Source organism: Ostrinia furnacalis, unplaced genomic scaffold (genome assembly GCF_004193835.3).
Source record: "Ostrinia furnacalis isolate ACB-3 unplaced genomic scaffold, ASM419383v2 OfSCF0072, whole genome shotgun sequence".
In the NCBI taxonomy this organism is placed as follows: Eukaryota; Metazoa; Arthropoda; class Insecta; order Lepidoptera; family Crambidae; genus Ostrinia; species Ostrinia furnacalis.
This window is the reverse complement of record NW_021130311.1, coordinates 47,118-71,253: the sequence shown is the minus strand read 5'-3', so window position 1 is coordinate 71,253 and position 24,136 is coordinate 47,118. Positions and strand designations below refer to the sequence as shown.

The 24,136-nt window shown below is 37.5% G+C and overlaps 1 protein-coding gene across 1 annotated transcript; it reads right to left on the bottom strand.

Moving 5' to 3' along the window:
- Positions 1-273: 273 nt before the first annotated feature.
- On the bottom strand, positions 274-11,782 carry Coq8 (ubiquinone biosynthesis protein COQ8, mitochondrial). The gene is made up of 9 exons (XM_028300480.1): positions 11,600-11,782; positions 10,550-11,128; positions 9,617-9,833; positions 9,002-9,211; positions 6,564-6,679; positions 4,705-4,867; positions 2,038-2,240; positions 1,245-1,397; positions 274-1,054 (listed from the first exon to the last, which is right to left on the bottom strand). Exons 2-9 carry the CDS (start codon positions 11,123-11,125, stop codon positions 767-769), a joined length of 1,926 nt encoding a protein of 641 aa, XP_028156281.1. The 5' UTR covers positions 11,126-11,128; positions 11,600-11,782; the 3' UTR covers positions 274-766.
- Positions 11,783-24,136: the final 12,354 nt, after the last annotated feature.

Below are 24,136 nucleotides of genomic sequence, written 5' to 3'. Positions count from 1 at the left end.
AAATCCCATAGGCCGCATCACAAGCTTTCTATAGAAATTTACATTTGTTGTCTCCTTCAGACGTTGACGTCGGTGTTCAGTAGCCTTATTCACGTAACAAAACTTCAACGACAACAAAACACTGAGTTGCGATCCTATCGAGTAATCGTTCTATCAAAATGACCCTTGTGAGTACGGATTTAGAACTGTTTTTCAATGGGACGACGTAACAAAACATCAATGAAAACAAATCGCTGAGTTGCGATCCTATCGAGTAATCGTTCTATCGAAATGACCCTTGTGAATACGGATTTAGAACTGTTTTTAATGGATCGACTTCTAAACGTCAGCGAGATCTTGAATGTCAAAATACGTGAATTAGGCCACAGACGTCTTTATAGGAACGTTTGACGCTGACGTCTGACGTCACGTGTAGCGTTTACTTACAGGAGACCGTAGCCTAACAGACACGTTCAAGGCAACTGACAGTCTTAACGGTAAGTTCTAAAACGTACTATTTACATATAGTTTAATAGCGCCATTTTAACACTAAGTACTTTGTATATCACTACTTGGATGAAAATTCGTTGTTATGCCCGATGGTGATCAAAGTTATACATACACCATGTGAAATGTAATTAAATGATAAATAAGTCACGTCGCTCGCAAATCACGTCGATAGTGTGCCAGGGGCATAACAATTCATAATAACATTCTACAAAATCGTCGACCCTTAAAAATAGCGTAACATTCCATAAATGCGTAACCGTTAAAACTGAGTAATAGATTACCTGAAGGCATTGCTTTTGTATTGGTCGTAAATCTCGTTGAACATGTCCCGGCAGTTCATCTTAATCTTCATTTTGGAGCACAGTAGGAAGACACCTGACAGTTTTCTGTGCAAAGAGTATATTTCTTCTGGCGGCGGGCATAGTCTATGGGTGAGGATCGTGGGGACCAAAGCCTGGATGCGTCTGGTGGTCTTTTGGGCGCCGAAGTCGAATTCGCCGTCGCCTTCGCTCGTGAACACTTCGCCCATAATCATGACAGTGTCCACGTGGGTCTCTTCCATTATCTATGAAAGTATTGAGAGGTAAGAATTAGACCATTGAAAATAAAATTGTTTATTATTTTGAATCTTAACACAAGGCAATAATGTTCCAAATAATCCACCACTGGACAAAGGCTTCCCCCAAGGATTTCCTGTTCCAGGGATGTCTTATTATATTTATTATTACTTAGATTTAAATCTATTCAAGCCTTACCTTAGACTCGTATCCAGTGAGGAACTTCATCTCCTTGGACATCCGCAAGATGGCGGCGCGGTCGCCCTCCGACGCCGCCTTGATGATCTCGATGTACTGGTCCATGAACTCCTTGGAGTACTCGCGGGTAGCGCCGAAGTCTAGGAGGATCACCTGGATGAGAGGTTAGGTTAGTCGAATGTTGCAAGCGCAGTATTTAATTTTATATTGATTCGTTGTCGTCAGTGCACTCACTACGGCAATACAAATCACCGACTGTTTTGTGACTGAGCCCGTAAGCGACAACGCACATTGGGCGACAATCGCGGCGACTAGAAGCTAATATAAGAAATTAACAAGTATTAAGCGCGTATTGAAAGTTGTTAATACCCTAGACATAAACATAAAGTTACAAAGCAACAACCACGAGCTGTCAATGGACACAGTTTTCGGATGACACTGGATGTCATTTATGTGTCAGTGTTAGGGATTCTTTCACTAATAATATAATTATTCATTGAACCAGTCACCACGTTTCTGAAGCATTATTTCTCATAAACATCCATCATCATTTATTTCCATTATTTCACGTAAAATCTGAAAAAATCTCAGAGCTCATAATTTTCAACGTGCCAATAGTGCCAACGTGCAAAAAACGGTACTGTTTGACGTGACGCTGACGGCATCATGTTTCACTTTTTATCACAGTGTTAGTGTGCTGCTAGTGACATCTCGCTCGCTCAGTTCTTTGTTGCTCTATTCCGCTAGGTTTATTAACTTTATGAACATAAAACATATTGGTGGCGTTACACACCTGTTTCGTGCTGGTGTTGTAGAAGAAGTTGGCCCAGTTGGGGTCAGTCTGCATGCATCGCAGCACAAACATCTCGCGGAGACACAGCCGCATGATCTTGGCGGCGATGTCGAGACGTGTCTCGTACGGCGCGTCGAATAGCTTGTCGAGCGGCGTGCCATCTATCAGCTCAGTCGTCATCACTTCGGGCGCGCAGAGGTCGTCTGGAAATAGTTTAAGTTGGGAAGACAAATGTTAAAGGAAATAAAATTATCTATATAGTCTGATCTGAGAGCACGTAGAATTGTGTCCAATGACCCCAAGCTACCCATCCTTATCGCTCGCGCGTAATTATGTTACTATCGCGCTCGCACACTCACTGCGCGCGCCCGTCGCACAGTCACGATAGCAAAATAATTATGCGCGAGCGATAAGGATAGGTAGCTTGGGGTCATTGGACAAAATTCTACGTGCTCACAGACCGGGCTTTAGTATAGATAGTGTCATCATTGCTCGAGGAAAGCGCGGGGTGCGAGAAGTTTGGTCCGAACGTCAGTCGCGAAATTGTTGTAGTGTGCGTGTGAACTCATGGATAATTAGCATGTACCGATAACGATTAGGACGAATGGCGGGGCGCGTCTTCGTGGATAGCACTATCGATAGTTAATCTTAGTACATATTTTCAAAGACTTGTTAGGATTCCTACGCAAACTATAGTTAAAAATTCGTATCAATTTTTCGAGTTTGAAATAGGTATTTTTTGTTTCGAGTCAAAATTGTTACATATACGCCTTTTCTATGCCTACCTTTAAAGTTAGTCGTATGGGCAGGGGCGTAGCTACTAAGGAGCAAGGCGGGGCAGTGCCCTGGGGGCCCCCGAACCCTTACCAGAAAATCTCAATTGAACTGAACTTTGAAAATTTCTCCCATTTCCAAAATAAATAGAGAGAAATTTGCAAGCTGTATCAGGAGTATGTCAGCTTAATGTCAATAAATTTGATAAAACCTAACCAGTTGAGATTGCAGTGGGTTCCCATTTTTTTATTTGCCCCAGGGCCCTTGGTTACCTAGCTACGCCACTGCGAATGGGTACTCGTCGGGACACTGCCTTAGGCCGCTCTGGTTCTCTGCCTCAATATTAAGACGATGGCATTATGATGCTTAGGGGGCGTCCATTAATTACGTGAGACTTTTAGGGGGGGGGGAGGGGGTCCAGAAAAACCTCACTTAATCTCACGTGGGGGAGTGGGGGGTGTCGAGAAATATCACGTAATTTTTTTCCACAACAAACAGAGTAAATCCTCCGTCTGCATTTGTGAACACAGGCACGGTAATACTATCTATACAGTATTCCAACTCGGCCATATTTTTGAAATAAATGTCAACAGCCGCGCGGTACGTCACGCTATGACAACATGCGATAGGGCTGCCCACCTGCAGACCCTATCACTACATCTGCCTACTTAGAATTTCTATCTAGTTTGGTGAATGTATTTTGTGATTGTAATTTTTTTTTTATTTTGACAAAATACTTTGTGAATGAAATAAGATAAAAATGCATGGTTGTCTTGTCATTAGTAGATTTAACTAAAAAATATATTTGTGTTAAGATTTAGTAACAAATAAACGTAAAATGAATGCACCTCGACTGAGGCGTACAAAATGCTTGATTCATTAAACAGGATGTTAGGTAAATGGGTTTATAAGCAGACACTAGCCCATGTCTGCGATCGCGATCGAACGTCGAGTCTTTCGTCATCGTAGTGCGCACTCGCTAAAATAATATTTTGTATATCTGAAAGTGTTGTGAATGCTTATACTAAAACGTTTGTTTTTATTTGTATAGAGAACAATAGTGTCTAGACAAACCTAAAAAGGATTTAGGACGCTATTTGGATCAAATATGTAATTGCTCAATAATGAATAATAAATAAAATAAATAAATAAATAAATGTTAACGTGTCCATATAAATGGTATAGTGAAATCAGAAAATTGATATCATCATTAATAATTTTAATTTTCATAAAAATTTGATTTTATAAATTTTATTTTGTATGAAAATTAAAAAAAAATGATAATATCACTGACTTCACCATACCATATATTATGCATATGTTAACATGTGCTAGTGTCGGCTTATAAACCCATTTACCTAACACCCTGTATAAATAGGTGACTTGTAATTATTTTTATAAAAAAAGAGCGCTTACTGTTTAAAAACAACACATTGTCATTGTTTATTACTGTGGCACATTCGCGACACCCCCGACTTTTGCATGTCGAGCGCATACTGAGATTTGAATTTCGAAGGAAAGCTCGCGTTTCGTCCGTTTATATGAAGTTACAATACTGTATGATATTATTACCGTGACACAGGCCCAGTTTTTAGATCCGCAGTCGAATTGTTAAAAATTGTACTGAAAGTACAAAAAAACTGGGCCTAAATTGTTTTGTTTTATCATTTCACTTATTTTTTTACGCAGGTCAGGTTTTTTATAAAATCTAATAATTTCGAAGCATGGATTATCTCATTTACATTGCAAATAGGCACTTTGGAAAAACTCACGTGAGATTAGGGGGTGGGGGAGGGGGTCTGGCAAAATCTCATGAAATCTCACCAAGGGGGGCGGGGGGGTTAAAAAATAGCCAAAACTGTCTCACATAATTAATGGACACCCCCTTATTACCTATGACTTCAGGCACGAAGTACTCCGGGTATGGCGACAGTAGGGTCTTGAACTTCTTGGTGCACTGCGCCTCTCTCACGTAGTCGACCTCCCACGCTAGTTCTTTCTTCGCCACTTCCACTATGTTGTCTATGAACATGCCTTTTGGGAATACATTCCACACCTGCAGAAGATCGTACATATTTAAAATATGGCTATGAATATACAAATTAGGGATGTTGCGAATATTCGCATCCGCATCCGCATATGCGGAACATTCGCATTGATTTTGACATTCGCATCCGCATCCGCATCCGCATAAATCGACGAGGATCTGATGCGGATGCGGATTTGTAGCAGGTCGCGACAAGAAAGAAAGGGGCAGTCCCGGCGAGTGGCGCGCGTCAACCGAATGTGTTGATTGACCAATAGGAAAGCAATGATTTTTGTTTTTGGACCTCAGTGAATCGGTGACGGTGGCGCGTCTTGCTATTGTTTTGTTGTAATTAGTGAGTAGTTGTGACAAGTGACAAGAACTGAAGCGTACGTTTGATTTTATTGTGGATTTTGTTAAGAACTGAACTAACTGTATTGTTTAACGTAATACGTAATACCTTCATTCGTATTACGAACCTTAAGTAAAGTTTTATTTACTATTTGGATAAGTGAACTATGCCAACACCTACGCAAAGTGAAATTTGGACGTATTTCAAACCTGTGGACAACGACCGGGAGAAATCGCAATGTAAAATATGTAACAAAACATATTCGCGAAAGGGCCGAACAACATCGTCATTAATAAATCAAAATCATTTGAAATCAATGCACGCTAAGGAGTTTGCTTTGTTTGAAAAAGCAAATAACGAAAAGCTACAGAAAATAAAAAATGATGCCGGTAAGTTATATTTTATGCAATATTTTTTTTGTTGAGTCGGGCGTTTATTATTGTCTGACATCGCTGATTTATCCTTATGATATTATAGTAGTTTTGGGTAATTATATAGGTAGTTATTTAAAAACTTGTAATTTCTTTAATAAGGGCCGTTCCTACGAGTTGCGTAAAACTGAATTTTGAATCCAAAATCTTAGATTTGTCATATGAACTAAAATTTAGCTAAAAGTGTAGTTTAAGACAGTTTTTCAAATTTAATTATTAAGTTATATAATAATTACTAAAAGTAATTCATTCTCTACTTTATTATTAAATAAAAAATGATAAATAAGGCTGTGTTTCTTTCTCTACTAAGCCAACACTTAAGTTTTTTGTACAGATCCGCATCCGCATCCGCATCCGCGGATGTGAGCCTCTTAAAATCCGCATCCGCATCCGCATCCGCGGATGTGGAAAAAAGTGGATCCGCAACATCCCTAATACAAATAAACAAAAAATATGGTAACAGACTTTCTTTATGAGATGGTCAGGTTCAATGAGGGTTTTCGCGATTGAAAAATACGCCAGATGGCAATACGTAGACGGGAGGTCCAAATGCTGCATGATTGGTGGATTTTGACATATCTGTCAATGTCATGTCAAAAATAACCAATCATGCAGCATTTGGACCTCGATCTACGTATTGCCATCTGGCGGATTTTTCAATCGCGAAAACCCTCATTAAAAATATGGCTGTTGGACAGTCAATACAATATGTTGTGTAATTGGTAAATGTTTCGGAGATCGAAGATAAAGGTCTAAGTTTTTGAGTGGTTGAATATCAATAGACCAATGATCGAGATTGAATCCACATTAGCGTTCGCTCCGTCCGCAGTTGATGGACGGATTTTGATTGGGATCGATTATGGTAAGCGAGTGATAAAGGTGGTTTCTTAATACGGATTAAAGTCAAATACTATAAAATAGGCTCAGATATGTTAAAACCAACCTTCATAACTCCGACAAGATTGTCAATGTCGCTGTTGATGCCTTTGGCCACTCCTGGATACTGCACCTTCATAGCCACTTCTTGACCGTTGTGCAATATCGCTAAGTGCACTTGACCTAATGAAAAACAGCAAAACATTAGAATAATTTAAAAAATATATAATTCTACAATAGGCCAGTTAACACCAACAGTCAATTCACAAAATTTCTATGAGCTGAAAAACGCAGTTCCACCATAGATTTAGCATTTCCAAGAGCATCTATAACGTCATTTATTCGCCAATGCAATGCAATTTGCAATGCTGACAGCAGCGACGACATAATGTAAACAGTTTACATTGCTTGCGTAGTACTAAAGATTATTCGAAAGTTGAGTACTGATAACGCAGTGGATAATGAGCACATATTTTGATTACTTTGTGTGCGTGAATTTCTTATGCGACACTGAGTTTCGAACTCAGCGCATTAGTTGGTATCTCTCTATATCTCTATGGTTACAACCAATCCGACCATAAATTATTATTATAGCTTTATATTCCACATTTTTACAGTTTGATTAAATTAATCTGTATCTCTTGCTTGTGGCCCCACTTGGGTAAAAGCCTCCTCCATCTTTTTCCACCTTTCCCTGTCGCTGGCTATGTGCATCCAATTTTTCCCTGCCTTGTTTGTTATGTCATCGGCCCATCTTTTCTTCGGCCGTCCTACGTTTCTTTTGCCTTTTGGGCCTTGCCATTTTGTTGTTTGATAGGTCCACCTCTTATCTTTATATCTTGCCAAATGACCTGCCCAGTTCCACTTCTGTTTTAGGCTAAATTTAAGAGCATCTGATAATTTAGTTTTCATACGGATGTCTGTGTTTCTAGTCTTTTGTATTCTTCTTAGTTTTAAGATACTTCTCTCCATTGCGTGTTGACAAGAGGAGATTTTGTTTTTTACTCTTTCCGTAAAGACCCATGTCTGGCTAGCATAAGTTAGGCTTGGGAGAATGCAGGAATCCATTATTGTCTTTTTTATATTTAAGTTATAATTCCCTTTTAAGATTTCTTTTTGTGCCCAGTATTTCTTCCATGTTACACCTATTCGTCTGTCTAGTTCGTTTTCGTTGCTGTTTGTATCGAATGACACCAATTTGCCTAGGTATACATAGTCATCTACATATTCTATAGGTTTTTCCTCTATTTTTATTGTTTTCCTAGGACTGTTTGACATGATTTTAGTTTTAGAAGCGTTCATGTGTAAGCCGATTTTTATACTTTCATAGTTCACACTTTGCAACATTTTCTCTAAGTCTGTAGCTGATTCACTGAATAGAACTATGTCATCTGCAAACCTTAGGTGTGTCAATTTATTATTATCTATCCATATGCCTCTATTTTTCCAATCAATATTCTTGAAAATGTCCTCCAGCACAGCTATGAACAGTTTAGGAGAGAGCGGCTGTATTTATTCCTAGAATTCCCCAAACACCGTCAAATTACCCTTTCGAATTCAAGACAGTGCAGTTTCCCATCAGTCTGCTTCGTAATGACTATAAACAAAGCTCAAAGTCAAACTCTAGGGACCTCTGCTTAAACTCCCATGAGTGCACAGAGGTACGCAGGTAACCGCGTGTGATGCTTATAGCAATTTTCGATAGGTACAGAACCCCGTACATACGTCATACATATTATAGAAAGAAAACACCCAGACCAATACAAACAAATATGTTTCTGCAATTTTAGTATGATATTTTTATTTATTAATAAACAAAGAGACTGAACAAAATTGATGCGTACCTATACTGATTAATGTTATTAACCACATGCAAAGCTTCGTGAATTGCAACAACTATAATTAAATTTATTATCCAAGCTCTAAATAATCGCTACTAAGAGTAACTTATCATAAAAAAAATCCAATCGCTCAAGCTCCCAAGGGCCTACCGATAGGTCGGGTGACGTAATCTTGAAATTCTTTAAGCCGGCGCAGAACTTCCAGAAGGTCGGGCGACGCCACGGCCACTTTGAACAGTGTTTACTTCTGCAGTTATATTTTATATTTATTCGATTCTAGAATATATTCCCAAAAAGTCTGAAAGGTGTTTTAATTTGTATCACTTGGATATGATTTCTATTAGAAAGTGTTGTGAGTGTGACGCTTGAAAGGAAGGAAGTCAACCTAACCTAACCAACTGCGTATTTCTATACTGTGTAGCTGGAAATTGTGGCGGGAGCTCTTTGACGCGCTGTTTTCGGCGAAGAATTGCGCGCGCAGATTTTGACAGCGCGAAATACCTACTTTAGAAGAAATACCAAGCCTTAAGATTTCTTTTTGTGCCCAAACGAACTAGACAGACGAATAGGTATAACATGGAAGAATTACTGGGCACAAAAAGAAATCCGACCATAAATAGCAGGTCATAAAAAGCTTTTATTTGTAAAATTCAGTATCCCTCACCAATAGAAGCGGCTGCGAACGGCTTCTCCTCAAAGTGCTGCATCCTGGAGCGCCAGTCGGGTCCCAGCTGCGAGCTCATCACTTTCTCCACCTGCCACGTGGGCATGAAGTCGGCCGACTGCCGCACGCGCTCGAATATGCGCTGGAGTTCGGGGGATATCATCGATTCGTCCTGGATGCTGAGCAATTGACCCAGTTTGAGCGCGGCACCTGGAAAAGACAAGATTTGCAGTCGTACTTATTGCCACAACTACGTCTTGTTAATCCAACTAACCACTAAATGCGAAAGTTTGGATGTCTGGATGTTTGTTACTCTTTCACGCAAAAACTACTGAACGGATTTTGTTGAAACTTTACAGTATTATTGTTTGTAACCCAGATTAATATAGGCTATAATTTATGCCAATCTGTGATACTAAATTTCAGGCGGGTGAAGCCGTGGTCAAAAGCTAGTAAAAGATAGTGCGAAGGGAATATTTGGGAGTTAAGTATATACTATTGTTGTAAATCTCGAAATATATCATTAAAAGGTTACTTCTAATGTATGATTGGGTGCAGTTTGCATAAATAAATGAATTAGAGTCGCATTAAAAAGTTTAAATAATAAAAACCTACCTCTAACTTTGCATAGGGTGTCGACAATCCTCTCAGCGTTGGCAGGGGACATAAAAGTGTTGGCAGATTCGTCCACCTTGCCAGTCACAGACTGGATAGTGTTCCTGGCGTACTGGGCCACCGTGCCCACACCCAGCCCCGCGGCGAGGGAACCAAACGATATCATGCGTCCGATGCGGGATGAAGGCACCACGCGAGCTTTCGAGTTTTCACTCAACTATAAACACAAGATAATTTTCATTATATTAAGCCAGTACCACAGAATAATAATAAGTACTATGTACAGAAGTTTTACTTCGCGAAGGTATTTAAAAAAATGTATGCTCAATGTCATTTATAATATGGTGTAATTTAGCCTTTTTTTTTTTTTTTTTTTACCCAGGAAAATGGCCTATCCATACCTACCGCCGGGGGACGGCAGGTTATGTGGGGCTCGAACCCACTAAAAACCTGGGGTGTTCCCTCTGCCGCATGCCTGTCTCAAGAGTCAAGCACCATTTTGTTGACAAACGTCAGTGATCGGCACTACGCCGAAGCTATAGGGCTGACTTCGGTAAAATGATGTGACGTGAGGTGCCAAACTGCGGAAAATGGCGGAGGAAATACCTGATTTAGCATGAATTATCATGAATAATATTAACTACTTATTTACCTCTCAGTGTCTTCAGGCAACTTAAAAAAGTACATTCTGTGTTTTTATTATTATTTAGGCAATTAAATACTGCACAGTATTTAGTACACCATTTTCTTTATTTTCTTCCATCATACACAAGAATACGCGTGCGTGAGTCAATGTTTGCTCGTATGTGAGGCCTTGTCGAATAGTATCATGTAGGTGGGCCATCGTGCGTGTTTTGTTTTCGATGTAAACTTGCGGAGATGAACAGGCCTGCCAGTACTTGAAGATTAAAAAAAAAATTACAAGTAACTTACAGAAACTCTTATCTTCTTTTTAGCAACTGGCTTCGGCACACCAGTTGGTGTTGAACCGCTAACTGCTTCTACTATCTTCGGAGTCTGCACTTCAACCGGTGGAGGCGGTGGTGGTACTGTTTGCTGCACAGTACTGGTCATTTGTAGCTTCTCCAATGGTGCTAGATATTCTTCTGACACTGGTTTCACATCTTTTGGAGCTGCACCTTTGATATCTTGTGACTTCTTCAGACTTTCAAATGTCTTGTTAAACTCTCTGTTTAGTTCATCAATCTCTTCTTTCATCTCTTTATCCATTTCGGTAACCTTCTCAGCATCATTAAAGTTAGGAACATGCATGACGGCATATTGTCTAAAGCCATGTGCGACAACCAAGGCCCGCTCTAGCAATTCCTTGGCATCTTCAGGCTTTGGTTTATAAACAGTTAGTGTGTTAGGCGTGCAGTTTTGTAATACTGTTTTTATGCTGGAGTTATTCCATATTACCTTTGAATTTTCCTGCTGTACCTTTATACCTGCCTCAACCACTAGCCGCAGCCCACGCATGACACCTATCAGATCGTTAATATGCGACATTGCCTGAAATACATAGATTAGTTTGTTATCATTCAATACATATGTGAATTAACAATTATTTTATAAGCATGAGTTAAAAGGTAAGTAGAGTTAAAAATAAATGATGACTAGATTCTATGATTTTTAGCCTTGATATTTTCTATAGTGTTATGATCTTATAACTCATAATATTTTTTTTTTAATCTTAATATGATGTCATTCTGTAGGAAGTACCTATGTAGACACCCACAAACGCTTCACACATTTATTCTGCAATTTTTAAGAGTTACTCACTCATGTCGTGATTATTGCATAACATTACTGTAGAAGGTAAACATGTTTTTTTCAACAGAGATTAGAAAGATATTCAGCAGGAAAGCAGAATTAGAAATAAAAGTACATAGATTAGGATAGTCAAGTGAAAATAATAATTTTGTAGGAATATATCACAAGACAAACTTTCTTAGAAACTTTGCAAGAAGAACATCAACTTACTTTTAGGTTATAATATTTGTTAATTTTGTACAACAATAGCAACGCAAAGAACACTATAAACACGAACTTATTTACAGAAGCTCTGAAGGAAATTATATTGAATTTACTGTTTTTATCAATGAAAATTTAAATTTCGTGATTATTTTTGAGCAGATGATCACCGTCAATAATCAAATACTGTCAAGTGTCAACTGTCAACCTGACACTCACATTAATGACATTACATTCAGTATATACAACATGTTCCGAATCTTAGCCGAATCAATTTTGCGTTGATTTACTATAGATTTTAATTTACTCATGGACCTATAAAAAAAGTCGGACGGATTCTCATCAACAAAATACTGTGACATTAGGATACACCAGCTTGCCTGTACGTACAGGCCGGCACGCACACATTCACACCCTGATACACCACTTCGAGTGCAAACTTCACACAGTTGACACATTTAGGCGGCGAAAAAACAACACGAATACGACATGTCTTGTGTGATGAAATTGTGTAAAAACCGTTCTGTTCGAACAAACAAAAATTTACGGAATCACATTTCACAAGTAAAATAATAATCCAATCACTTATTTCCCGACATTAAAATATTGAAATTAATTGAAATCAAACGTCATTCACTCGAAAAAATAATACGTCAAAGACCAGTGTTCTCAGTTATTTACGTGGGAAAATTACCCGAAATATGGGAAATTAATAATAATTTTAGGACTTTTTAGTTATTTATTACGCATACTATAGAAATAAAATAATTTATCATAATTATTGTGTTTTAATGGGATATATTTTCATAGGCAGATTTGATCCTTCCTAAAAATGTGGAACTGCGAAATTCAAATTTTCTTACATTGATTGCAAGTCAGTGTCAGGTTGTATGTTAAAATCTTTCAGAGATAATAATAATAATATATTGATGATGCATAAGATTATGATTATAATGTACACAAGATTCGTAATTTGTAACTGCGTGAATCATTTTTGATCATCATTATGTACATAAGTACCCTGACACACTGACTTGCAAACAATGTAAGAAAATTTGAACATTGAAAATTTCGCGCCTACCTTTCATCCTTTTCAAATTCTGTCTACATTTCCAAGTAACATCTGCCGATCTATGTTTTTCTTAAAATAAATGGGTAAAATGTTTTGGCTAACATGGCATCCCTAAATTCACTCACACAATAGACAGACGCCAAAATTTTGCGTCACAGTTTTGTTGTAGCGCGAGTTCCGTCCGCCTTTTTTTATAGGTCCATGAATTTACTATAGATTTTAATTTAAGTAACCATGTAGAAAAAAAATATCTTATAAAATAAATAATCGCTATGTCGCTGATTACCTAGCTAGCAGAAAAAATGCTCCCACTTTTCTCCGTACTTCGTAGGAATTCTGTCTGGAAAAATAATCTCTTCTCTTCTCTGGCCAAACAAAAAATGCTAGATTTTGATAAAACTAACAAAAATGATTTTTATTTCATTACTTAGTACCTACTTATCTGTAGTCCAGTCATTATAGTAAGTTCACCTCGGAATTCGAGATACCCAGCTGTAAGTCTGTAAATACGTGTATATTGACACCCTAAAAGTTGTCTCAAAACCTACATATGGTAGGGTGTAAGGTAAGCAACTATTAAATTTCAAGGTCAACGGTCACAAAAATCGGTTTTTGCGCTTTTTTTAGAAATATCTCATTTCCTATGGGTTTTTTGCTATTTGTATTTATTATCAATATTGTAGAATACTAAATTCTCTACAAATTTTGTTTAAAAATTTTTTTATACGGTGAACCGTTTTCGAAATAGAGGGCGGAGAGCGCGCGGTCACTGCATCACTTCAGGTCAACTTAAGCGGTTTAGATTTTTCATACAAAAGGATTTTCCCGCTAATTCCCGTGGGAATTTCGGGAATTCCTTGTTGTTTACTTTTACTAAGGTACCTACATGCCAAATTTCAAGCGTCTAACTTCCGTTAAGCGTTTAGATTTTTCATACAAAAGGATTTTCCCGCTAATTATTCCTGTTCCCGTGGGAATTCCTAAGTATACTATAACCTGCCCAGGAGTATGAAGAATAATTGTACCAAGTTTCGTTAAAATCCGTCGAGTAGTTTTTGTTTCTATAAGGAACATACAGACGAACAGACAGACAGACAAATATTTTACTGATTGCATTTTTGGCATCAGTATCGATCACTAATCACCCCCCGATAGTTATTTTGAAAATATTTTCATGTACAGAATTGACCTCTACAGATTTATTATTATAAGTACTAGCGGCCGCCCTCTATCTCGAAAACGGTTCACCGTATAAAAACATTTTTTGAACAAAATTTGTAGAGAATTTTGTATTCTACAATATTGATAATAAATACAAATAGCAAAAAACCCATAGGAAATGAGATATTTCCAAAAAAAGCGATTTTTGTGACCTTTGACCTTAAAATTTAATAGTTGCTTACACCCTACCATATGTAGGTTTTGAGACAACTTTCAGGGTGTCAATATACAAGTATTTACAGACTTACAGCTGGGTATCTCGAATTCCGAGATTCTTACCTAATTTAAGCTTAAATGACTGGACTACTGTGCTTAGTACTTTAATAAAACCGCCTAGGTGGCCTCTGTGGTCTTTAATCCAATCGCTTCAGAGCCGGAGGTCCCGGGTTCGATTGACAGTGGGGGCAGATTTTTTGTTCGGTTTGTTTGGTGGTAGGGCTCGTTCTAAGGCGGTTTTCACACTGCGCCGCGCTCCGCCGCGGAGCGCGTGATTTTCATAAAATATAAAAAATCACGAGCGCGGACGCGTTGTCAGTGTGAAGTGCCGCGCGTGTTTTCTATACAAACTGAGGTAGGTACTTGCATACAATGATTAAATCTGTCGCCCCGCGCTCCGCGGCGGAGCGCGGCGCAGTGTGATAACCGCCTTACTCTGCCTGACTAAAGATAGGAAGCCAGTTTCTAGTTTCTTTGTGGTTGAGAATTTCAGGTGAAGCTCGCTTCCACCTTCGGCCTGATCATCACGTCCATCAGGTGAGAACGGTGAGATACAGGCCAAAGCTTTCACGTTGTGGTTTATGAAAAAGTTTAAAAATTGAGAGAACAAATCGAAGGGCTCAGTTGCAGAAGTCTTTTAAGTCCACTTATGGACTTTATCATCTGCTGAAGCCAACCATAGGCGTACCCAGGAGGACTAGGCAACTACCACCGAACTGGAAATCGCTTTGAAGGAGGTAGTCAAAAGTACAGTGACGTTTAATTTTATAGAAATATCATTGAAGATCTTTATTTTTGTTTCAACATGGCATTGACATGGTTTTTGGACTTATGAACTTCTGCAACTGGCTGGGCTCTTCAAATATGAGTATTTTACTAATTTGTTTTGGAAACTAAAAGAATTTGGACGACATAACTTGACGCACTAAGTAGCTCAGCACTAATTTGCTTTTGTCGCGGGTTCCATCGCCGATTCCTCGTACGACGTACACAAACAACCTACCTACATAAACACTCGTATAAGATTTTTCAGTAGATTGGACATTTTTTTTAATTATCTTAGATGCCTACAAATTATTAATAGGTACTTAGTTGCCATTAACCATTCGTAGAAAGTGGACTCACCACGTCCACAATCCAACATACTTATGTCGTTATACATTTTCCTTTCTTTTGATTTATCAAGTTTGTTAGAGAGAAATTGACTCTTAAAGATCGATAGAATAAAAGTACAGGGTGTCATTTTAACAGACGAAGTGTTTTCTTTCTATAAATAAAACACCTAATATTTTCTTTGAGTTACATTTTATATCTACAGTATTATTATAAGAGTACTTTCCCTTCAGGTGGCATTACAAAATTCCACCCTGAATACTTATCATCGATCGGAAACATGTAAGTAAAACAAAAAAAAACAGTGTAGCAAAACGAAATGATAGACAGAACAAGTTAAAACGCAGTTTAGTAGTTTTCTTTAAACTATTAATACGAGAAAATAACAGTACTTATTCCAAATAATATAAAGGACCTACCTTTGAATGCATTTTCAAATCAACTCAAAAAACTTTTCATAGGAAGAGCTGCTCACACAGTTCGTTAGCCCGTTAAAAAAAACTGTTCGGAAGTTTTCGAAGATAATAAAAATTACAAAGTTAAAAGAATCTGTCTGTATTTATAATCTACCTATCTCTGTATTTACCCATATGTATTAGAGATTCTTTAATAAAATACAAAATACGAATTATTTAAAAATTAATTGTGATACCAGTGTCGCCCTCTTTGTTGGTTTTTACAGTGCCCCACGGGGTATCATTAAGTGTGCAAGGTACAAAAGTTTTATTGTATTACTATTATTCGAATTTTTCTAACCGTAAAAACCATCCTTAGACTTCAATGAACATTTAAAAAAAAGAATTGGTAAAATTAGTCCAGGCGTTGTTGAATTATGCGCTTACCAACACATTTTGCGATTCATTTCGGTATTATAGATTTACCGCTGGACAAGCAAATAATTAAATAAATAAACAGTAGTCCATCGGACGACGGGATTCGAACCCACGTTCCACGGATTTCGATTCAGCCAGCCCGACTCTTACAATAGCGGTTGTCGGCCGTTTGGTGTAGTGGTTCGTAAACGGACTATACCGAGATTGCGGGTTCGAATCCCACACAGTACAAACATGAAATATTTGTTTTTATTGGTTTTCTATCTATAATATGTACCTATCTGTTTACAAAACAAAAGGATTTTGTTTATATTAGTTGTCTAGAACCCATACCCCAATTATGTGGGTTGGGTATTTATATTTAATTTATTGTGTGTGGTGGTAATTTATACTGTGGTTTGGGTATTTATATTTAATTTATTAAAGCCCGAGATTCCATGGACTTTGTAAAAGTGTAAAAATACATTCGAGGAATGCTGGTTCAACCCCGCGTCGTCGGCTGCTGGACTATTTTAATGAGCCCACTCCTAACACCAACAAGCAACTCAAAAAAGACAATACATAAATGTTACAAAGAAATAAATGTTAAGGTAGAGATACAAGAACGCGAAAGGTCCTTTTTAAAAGCCTATTTGCAGAAAATAAAGGTTTGGTAATGTAAACCTATAGAAGTTATTAACAAACAAACATAAATCAATTAATGACAAAAACAATCCCGAAAAAGTCATAAACTTCAGAAATAACTGCAGTTTCATAGGTTTCATTTATCCGTAACAATTGATTACAAATTAGCTGTTGTTGGTTCCGCCGTTGTTACTCAATTTCAAAAATAACATTGAAACGACTCTTGGAAATACAAAAAGGAGGTCAAATTTGTTACAACAGTGGTGTGTGGCTCCGGATGATCCGCCGGATTCGCATCGGAGCCTCGCAAGGGACTTGTGTACCGCGTCCCAGGCGCGGCGCGCTGCCTAAGGTGGTCGAAGGCCCTAATGGGAAAGGTTTTAATCAACCGCGTCCCACTCGCGGCGCGGGCGAGTTAGAACTGCTCGCACCCACACAGCCTTCCTGCGTAACAACGGACCTCCCAACAGTATTACGAGACCAGCCGTATATATACTTAGCGACGGCTAAAATTAACATACCGCGATTCAGGTTTTCTACCCTAAAAAAATTGAATTCATTCACTAAAAACCGTTATTTCAAATTAATGTGAAGTCTACATATGAGTCAATTTATTCATACGAAAAACATGATAAATGCATTCAGGAAACCTTTATTTAAAGCAAATTTGCATTATTTTGACATAACGCAGACAGGGTGTCGCCATCCCTTAGCGGCAATGGGAACGAGCGGGATTCATCCTATTCTGAAAAGCGATTTCCGCTTTTCCAAGTCTGTCTGTCGCTCTCGCTCCTGAAATCATCTCTTCACGAGTGAGAAAGATAGACAGAGCTGAAAATTCAATTCTGTCTGCTTTCTGTTCGGTAGGGACCTGCTTCAAAAAGCATGTTACATGATTTTGAATTTTGGTTATAAAGCCCTTTTCTTACATAACTAAGGTCTGGTTTGTCAATTAACTGCTTAAGGAATAGGTTTCACGCAACTACACCTGCCCGTTAGTAATATGAATGAGCTATCTTTACCTATTCCGTCTTTGTCGATTTCATCGATCCGTTAAGGGGGTGGACACAACTGTGATTCGGACCCATATGAGTGGGTCTAAAATGACAAAATAAACACGACATGAATTTTAAGCAAGTTTCCCGATATATTCTCATCCAAAATACCTTGGTCTCCTCAAGACTACCTGAGCCATATTTCCGCAGCTGAAACAAAGATAGAATAAAAAGTTTCAAGACCTAAGAGATGGAATCAGAAAGGAGGAAACCTGCTGGAGATCTAACTTATCCGACATAGCCCGCAGAATAGACAAACTCAAGTAGCAGTGGGAGGGGAACTTAGCACAGAAAGCCATCGGGGCAAAACATTATAACGCACTGGAAAACTCAATGCAGACAGGCCGACCGAAGACCCGGTTAGCATCAGGAAACGGGCAGTGCAGCAGGACCACAGTAAGGCCTTCGTCCACCAGAGGACGTCTCCCGGTTAAAATGTAGATAGGTGCAGTTAATAAGATTTTTTTACTATCACGTAAAATAAAAACTTAGGTACCTACTACGTAAAACTTCTTGACAAAGTAAGAATACTTTCATTCATTCCATTTCATAACAAATTGCGAAGCAATTGTGATTGATTACCACAAAAATAAAGGACGAAACGATTACGAATATGAAAAAACTACAAATGTAAATATAACTATCAGGGGGTGATTAGTGATCGATACTAATGCCAAAAATGCAATCAGTAAATTTTTTGTCTGTCTGTCTGTCTGTATGTTCCTTATAGAAACAAAAACTACTAGACGGATTTTAACGAAACTTGGTACAATTATTCTTCATACTCCTGGGCAGGTTATAGTATACTTAGGAATTCCCACGGAAAAGGGAATTAGCGGGAAAATCCTTTTGTATGAAAAATCTAAACCGCTTAAGTTAGACGCTTGAAATTTGGCATGCAGGTACCTTAGTAAACTTAAAGCTTAGTTACAACAGGATATTGCAAAATTCCCACGGGAACGGGAGTTAGCGGGGAAAAACATTTGTATGAAAGAATCTAAACCGCGTAAGATAGATGACGGGGGTAAAACGAGATCCACGCGTACGAAGTCGCGGGCGGCCGCTAGTTATAAATAAATATGGTCTAAGGATTGATTTTCCAACCATCAGTTAGCTTATAACTAAAGAATAAACTTTGTCATTTTGAAAACTGAAACTGTCAATATGCCAAACTTATTCTTCAGATAAGTTATCTGACGATTGAAAAATGAGCCCTAACTAAGTAACTTTGAAAATCATCTCGCCCCGGGCCATTTCCGAACCGACCCGCTGCCTCAGTGGCGACTAGCCTTAACTTTCGCACCGCCTTAGCTGTGGCCTTAGTGCTTTGGAGTGGGTTACAACAACAAGCCCAACCCACTGCGCAAAGCTGCAAAATTTGTCTACTGCGCTGACAGCGACAGTGCTGCCGATTCAACAATAATTTTCATGCATTTACTCGTATAAAAAACAGAAACAAAAATTGCAAATCTAGAGTTACAATTAAGGTAAACGGCTACTAGTTCGTGATAGTACGTAAGTTCGTAAGTTTTTTTTCTAGCTCAAATAATAAGCAAATGGAATATTATTTATAAAAATTCTTCATTACTACAAAAACTCTATGCTATCTAAAAAACCAAAAACCAACATTGTGGCGCCAAAAATGAGAGCAATACGAAGCTTCAAACTCTCAGAGAGCCAAAAACAGCCGAGCGGCTTGCAAAGGTTGCTCTCACCGTAAGGTTAGCGCTCCAACTTCTTAAGCTTATAAAAAGGCGAAGGAACGTCCATTTAAATAAAACTTGTAATAGTGGTTTCATGTGTTCCTTGACAATTGATTTGGCTTAGAAAAAAGTTATATGAAAACGTAGAGTTCCTTTAAAATTGCGATTAATTGACTCACGAAATAGCGTACATATTATTTTTCGGGTGTCCCCTATTTCGTAACACTACCGATTCAAGGATATTATGGATAACATTTTGATGCTTGGTTTTTAAATAATTATTTATGATAATTTAAATGTAAGTTATGAAACAAATAATGCATTTATTTAAGTTTCTCATGACCTAAATTCGGTATATGTTTCGTTCACTAGAATTTATACGACACGAGTTTGAAGTTCACATATATGACCAATTTTAAGATAAATTAGCATAAGTAGTACCAGCATAATTTTGGTTTTATTTCGATTTGTTTTATTTATCTTTGTTTATTTGTATTGTATATGGGATAGATAATAGTTAATTGACACATTTTGACAATAATCCATGAATTTTACTTGGGGAATTTGGAATAATCAGTATCACGAAACAAGGAACCGTATTATTGTTACTTTTTTCCAAGTTCGTGATATATAAATGTATGGTGTTTGGTACTTTTATGACACACACCATCAAAGAAATCGACATATTTTTTAGTTTTTAATACTTACCTACCTAAGAAATGAATTAGTTAATAACTTTTTTTTTATTATGAGTCATTGGCGTATCTGGGGTTATTTTCAGGGGGGGGGGCTACCCTCACTTGAAACAGCTCCAGGGGTGGGATTATAGGGATAAGGGAGGGGGGGTTGCAAATCAAAAATTTATGGGTACGAGGGGGGTGGGGGGTAAGTCCCCCCCCCTACATTTCTAATGGTTATAGAAATATTTTCACATATTGTTAGAATTAACAAATCAAAATATTTTACTAGACTCACATTATTTCTTATGAATATTTCAGGTAAGTAATATCGTCAATTTCACATAATTATTTTATTCTAAGTTTTTATTATCGTTTTTAAATTTATTAAACCCTTAATCATTATTAAAATATCCTAACTGTATGCATAAAACCTTATCCCGAAATAGGGGACATGAGTTCACGAACTTACAAACAGAGCAAAATTTTGTCACGAAACAGGATCCAAACAAGAGGTCCGCAGATCAATTAATATAAAAAAAAGTTCAAACTATATAACTATAAATTATATATTAACTTACTGTCAAAAGACCAAAGTTTAGCATACAAAAGCTTTCATACTGATATCATGCTTGGTTATTTTTAAATAAAATGTTAAAGTCGTAAGAGCCTTAATATACCGAAGTAGGGGGCACTTACCTTATATTGCGAACAGAGTAATTTTACACCTATTTTTTTTCACATATTTTTTATGATTGACTTTGCAAAGTTAATGGAAAAGTTATGTTAAATAAAAGTTCTAGAAACAATCCCCAAAACAACTCTAATAAACTTCGTGAAAAGTGAATATTTTTCTAAATGATCAATCTACTTAGAGAAAATGTTTTTCTGTGTCACAATAAAAACTTGGATAAATAAAAAAATGTCCTTTGGATATCAACACGATAAAAAAGAAAAAAATTGTAATAAATAAATTACCTACTTACTCAAAGTAAAAAACTTAAAAATGTTAAAAATACATCAAGAAAAAAATTCTAAGCTTATTTAACCTACCAATGTTTCGAGCGGGATTCGAACCTGGTACCTCTCGCATGCAAAGCGAGCACACACAATCCGAGCTACGATCCTCCTATAGAAAGGAGGGCAGACGAAAGTGACGTCATTAAGTATTTGTCTGCCGTTTTTAGAATAGAATCTTACGTTTTTCAGCCTTCTATCAGATCATTATGATAATATCATTTTAACTCCTTAATCCTTGTAACAAAATGTGTAAAAATATCCCTAATTCCGCAGCTTTTCACGTAGGTAGTAGGTACCTAGTAGGTATACATTGTATACAGGGTGTTAAGTAGTAACTTAAAGCGATTCAGGATTTGGTGCACAAGAAATAGACATTCAAAGCGTCGAGGGGGCCGGAACTTGAACGCCTTCGGAAAAAACTCAGGACACTTTTCAACCGAGCGAAAAACACCAGAACCAATGAAGACTGGAACAAATACAAAGAAGCACAGAAGCACTACAAGAAGCGGATCAGATTCCGTAGTAGAGAACACTGGCGCAATTTCTGTAGTAGCATAAACTCAACAAGCCAGGCTGCTAGGATTAAGAAAATCCTATCAAAAGGGNAAAGGAAACGGCCATAGCTGGGCATTAACTCGTTAATCCGTTAATTAACGAAGTTAACATTTCTATTAACGGATTAACTTTTAAGTTAACTTTAAAAAATGTTAACGGACTCGTTAACTTCCGTTAAATTATCCTAAGTCCGTTAATCGTTAATCCAGTACCTACCTACTATTTACCAAAAAGATACAGCAGGCACGCAGGCGCTCACGAAGCTCTTGCTCGTTGTTTACGGGGGTTACATACAAGAGATAATTCATGTTACCCCATAAATAAAAATCGCAAGGGGTCAGATCCGGACTTCTGGCTGGCCAAGGAATGGGTCCACCGCGCCCAATCCAACGAAGTGGATATTGTTGATCCATCCATTGGCGTACACTGAGCCGAAAGTGTGCTGTGTGTGTAAAAGCTTCGTGAGCGCGTTCAGAGGGCAGCTCAAGATATTCAGCAAAGTTTGACAACAAAAGTCACAAAAACAGAAGTGAGAAACAGACTACGAGCTTGTATTAGAAGACGGGGCTCACAGTTTGAGCAGGACTTAAAATAATGTACCTAGATAAAATTAGGTAATACAGTTTAATTATTATTAAAATACTAAGTTTTTCATTTATTGAGACCCAAGAATAGTTGTTAGTGTGACTTTTTTATTTATTAATTTTTTTATGAAAGTATCTCCTAGACGTTTAAATTCAAATAAAAAAATAATGATGTAGTGTTTGTTAAACACCTTTACCTTTTTGAATAGCTAATGAATCAAGGAACTAAATTCTGTAATTTGTACACAACATTCCATACATTCTTTCTTGGAAATTCTTCGTTTATTTACCTAAAACATATATTTTTTGCAAATGATAATTGGTTTTTTAGCTTTAACTGGAGTAATGACGATTCTTTCTTGCAAATTTTAATTTAAAATGTTAATCCTATTATTTAGCTATATGAATACAACAAAAAAATTTACATTATTCCTTATTATTCATTACAAGGGTACATTTTAATTTAAGATAAAAACTGGAGATTTTTTAAAAAATACTTAAATATTGAATAACTTGCAAATGAACAAGTTTCGGACATGGACTGCAAATAAGCTCTACTTTCACCCCTATCAAGGAATGTATCGCTTTACCTGTCACCCTGTATAAGTACGATGACAATGCAATGTTATGGTCTGATGATGGAGTCAGGAGGTGGCCATAGAAACTCCTAAATGAAACGGCGGAATCGCATCGAATTTGGGTTCGTTGGATTTGTCTTTTCGAGCACTTTAGTACTAGATGATGTCCACGTTCCAGATGATGGAGTCAGGAGGTGGCCATAGGAATTCCTAAACGAAACGGTGGAAACTTATCGAGTTTGGGTTTGTTGGATTTGCCTTTTCGTGCACTTTGGTGCTAAATTATATAGTAATTGTACCAAGGCTCTGAGATTGAGTTGAGATACAACTAAAAAGTGTATAATAAAATTATAATTAAAAAAAAGATATTTTTTTTTTAAAAACAAGTTTTTATTCTGAAAGGCAGTTGTACTAAATCGAAAAAAATAATTATTGTACTTATGCAAGGTTCAAATAATTTCGAAAGCTTGTAGCGAAAACATAAAAGAGGAATAAATTCCATGCGCGATACAAGCTTTCAAAATTATTTGAACCTTGCATACAATTATTTTTTTCGTTTTATTATTACGTGTTGACGGATTAACGATTAACGTTAACTTGCGTTAAATCTTCCGAAATGTAACGTTTTAACGTTTAACGAAGTTAATTTTTTTATTAACGGTTTAACGATTAACGAAGTTAACTATTTGATTAACGGTGCCCAGCTATGGAAACGGCCTATGGAAGCAAAACAAGGAGACAGGACACTCTGCGATCCTGCAGAAAACCATAAAAGAAATACCTCTCACTGAGGCACCCATCGACAGGATACCCTGTGAACACATTTTCGACCGAAGATATAATATCCAACTTATAGCGGAGACGCGAGATACTCTGGAATCAATGAAGTTAGGATATACACGGACGGCTCCAAAACTCAAACGGGTACAGGAGCTGGTGTCTTCTCGAATGATCTTAATATAAGAATATCAACAACATTAGATAAACACAATACAATTTTCCAAGCAGAATGCATTGGAATTACCAAAGTAGCACAGGCGGTAACAGCCAGAGACATCCGAGGTCTAAACATAAGAATTATCTCGCATAGTGCATCCGTACTGCAAGCGCTAAAAAGCAACACAAAACAACGGCCCTTATTTTGGAATGCCATGAAGCGCTCCAAGACATTGCAGCTGTAAATGGAGTTACCCTGCAATGGATCAAAGGGCACAGTAACTCTTTAGGCAACGACGCAGCGGATGAACTGGCAAAAAGAGGTTCGGACACAACAGTATTTGGCCCGGAACCAATAC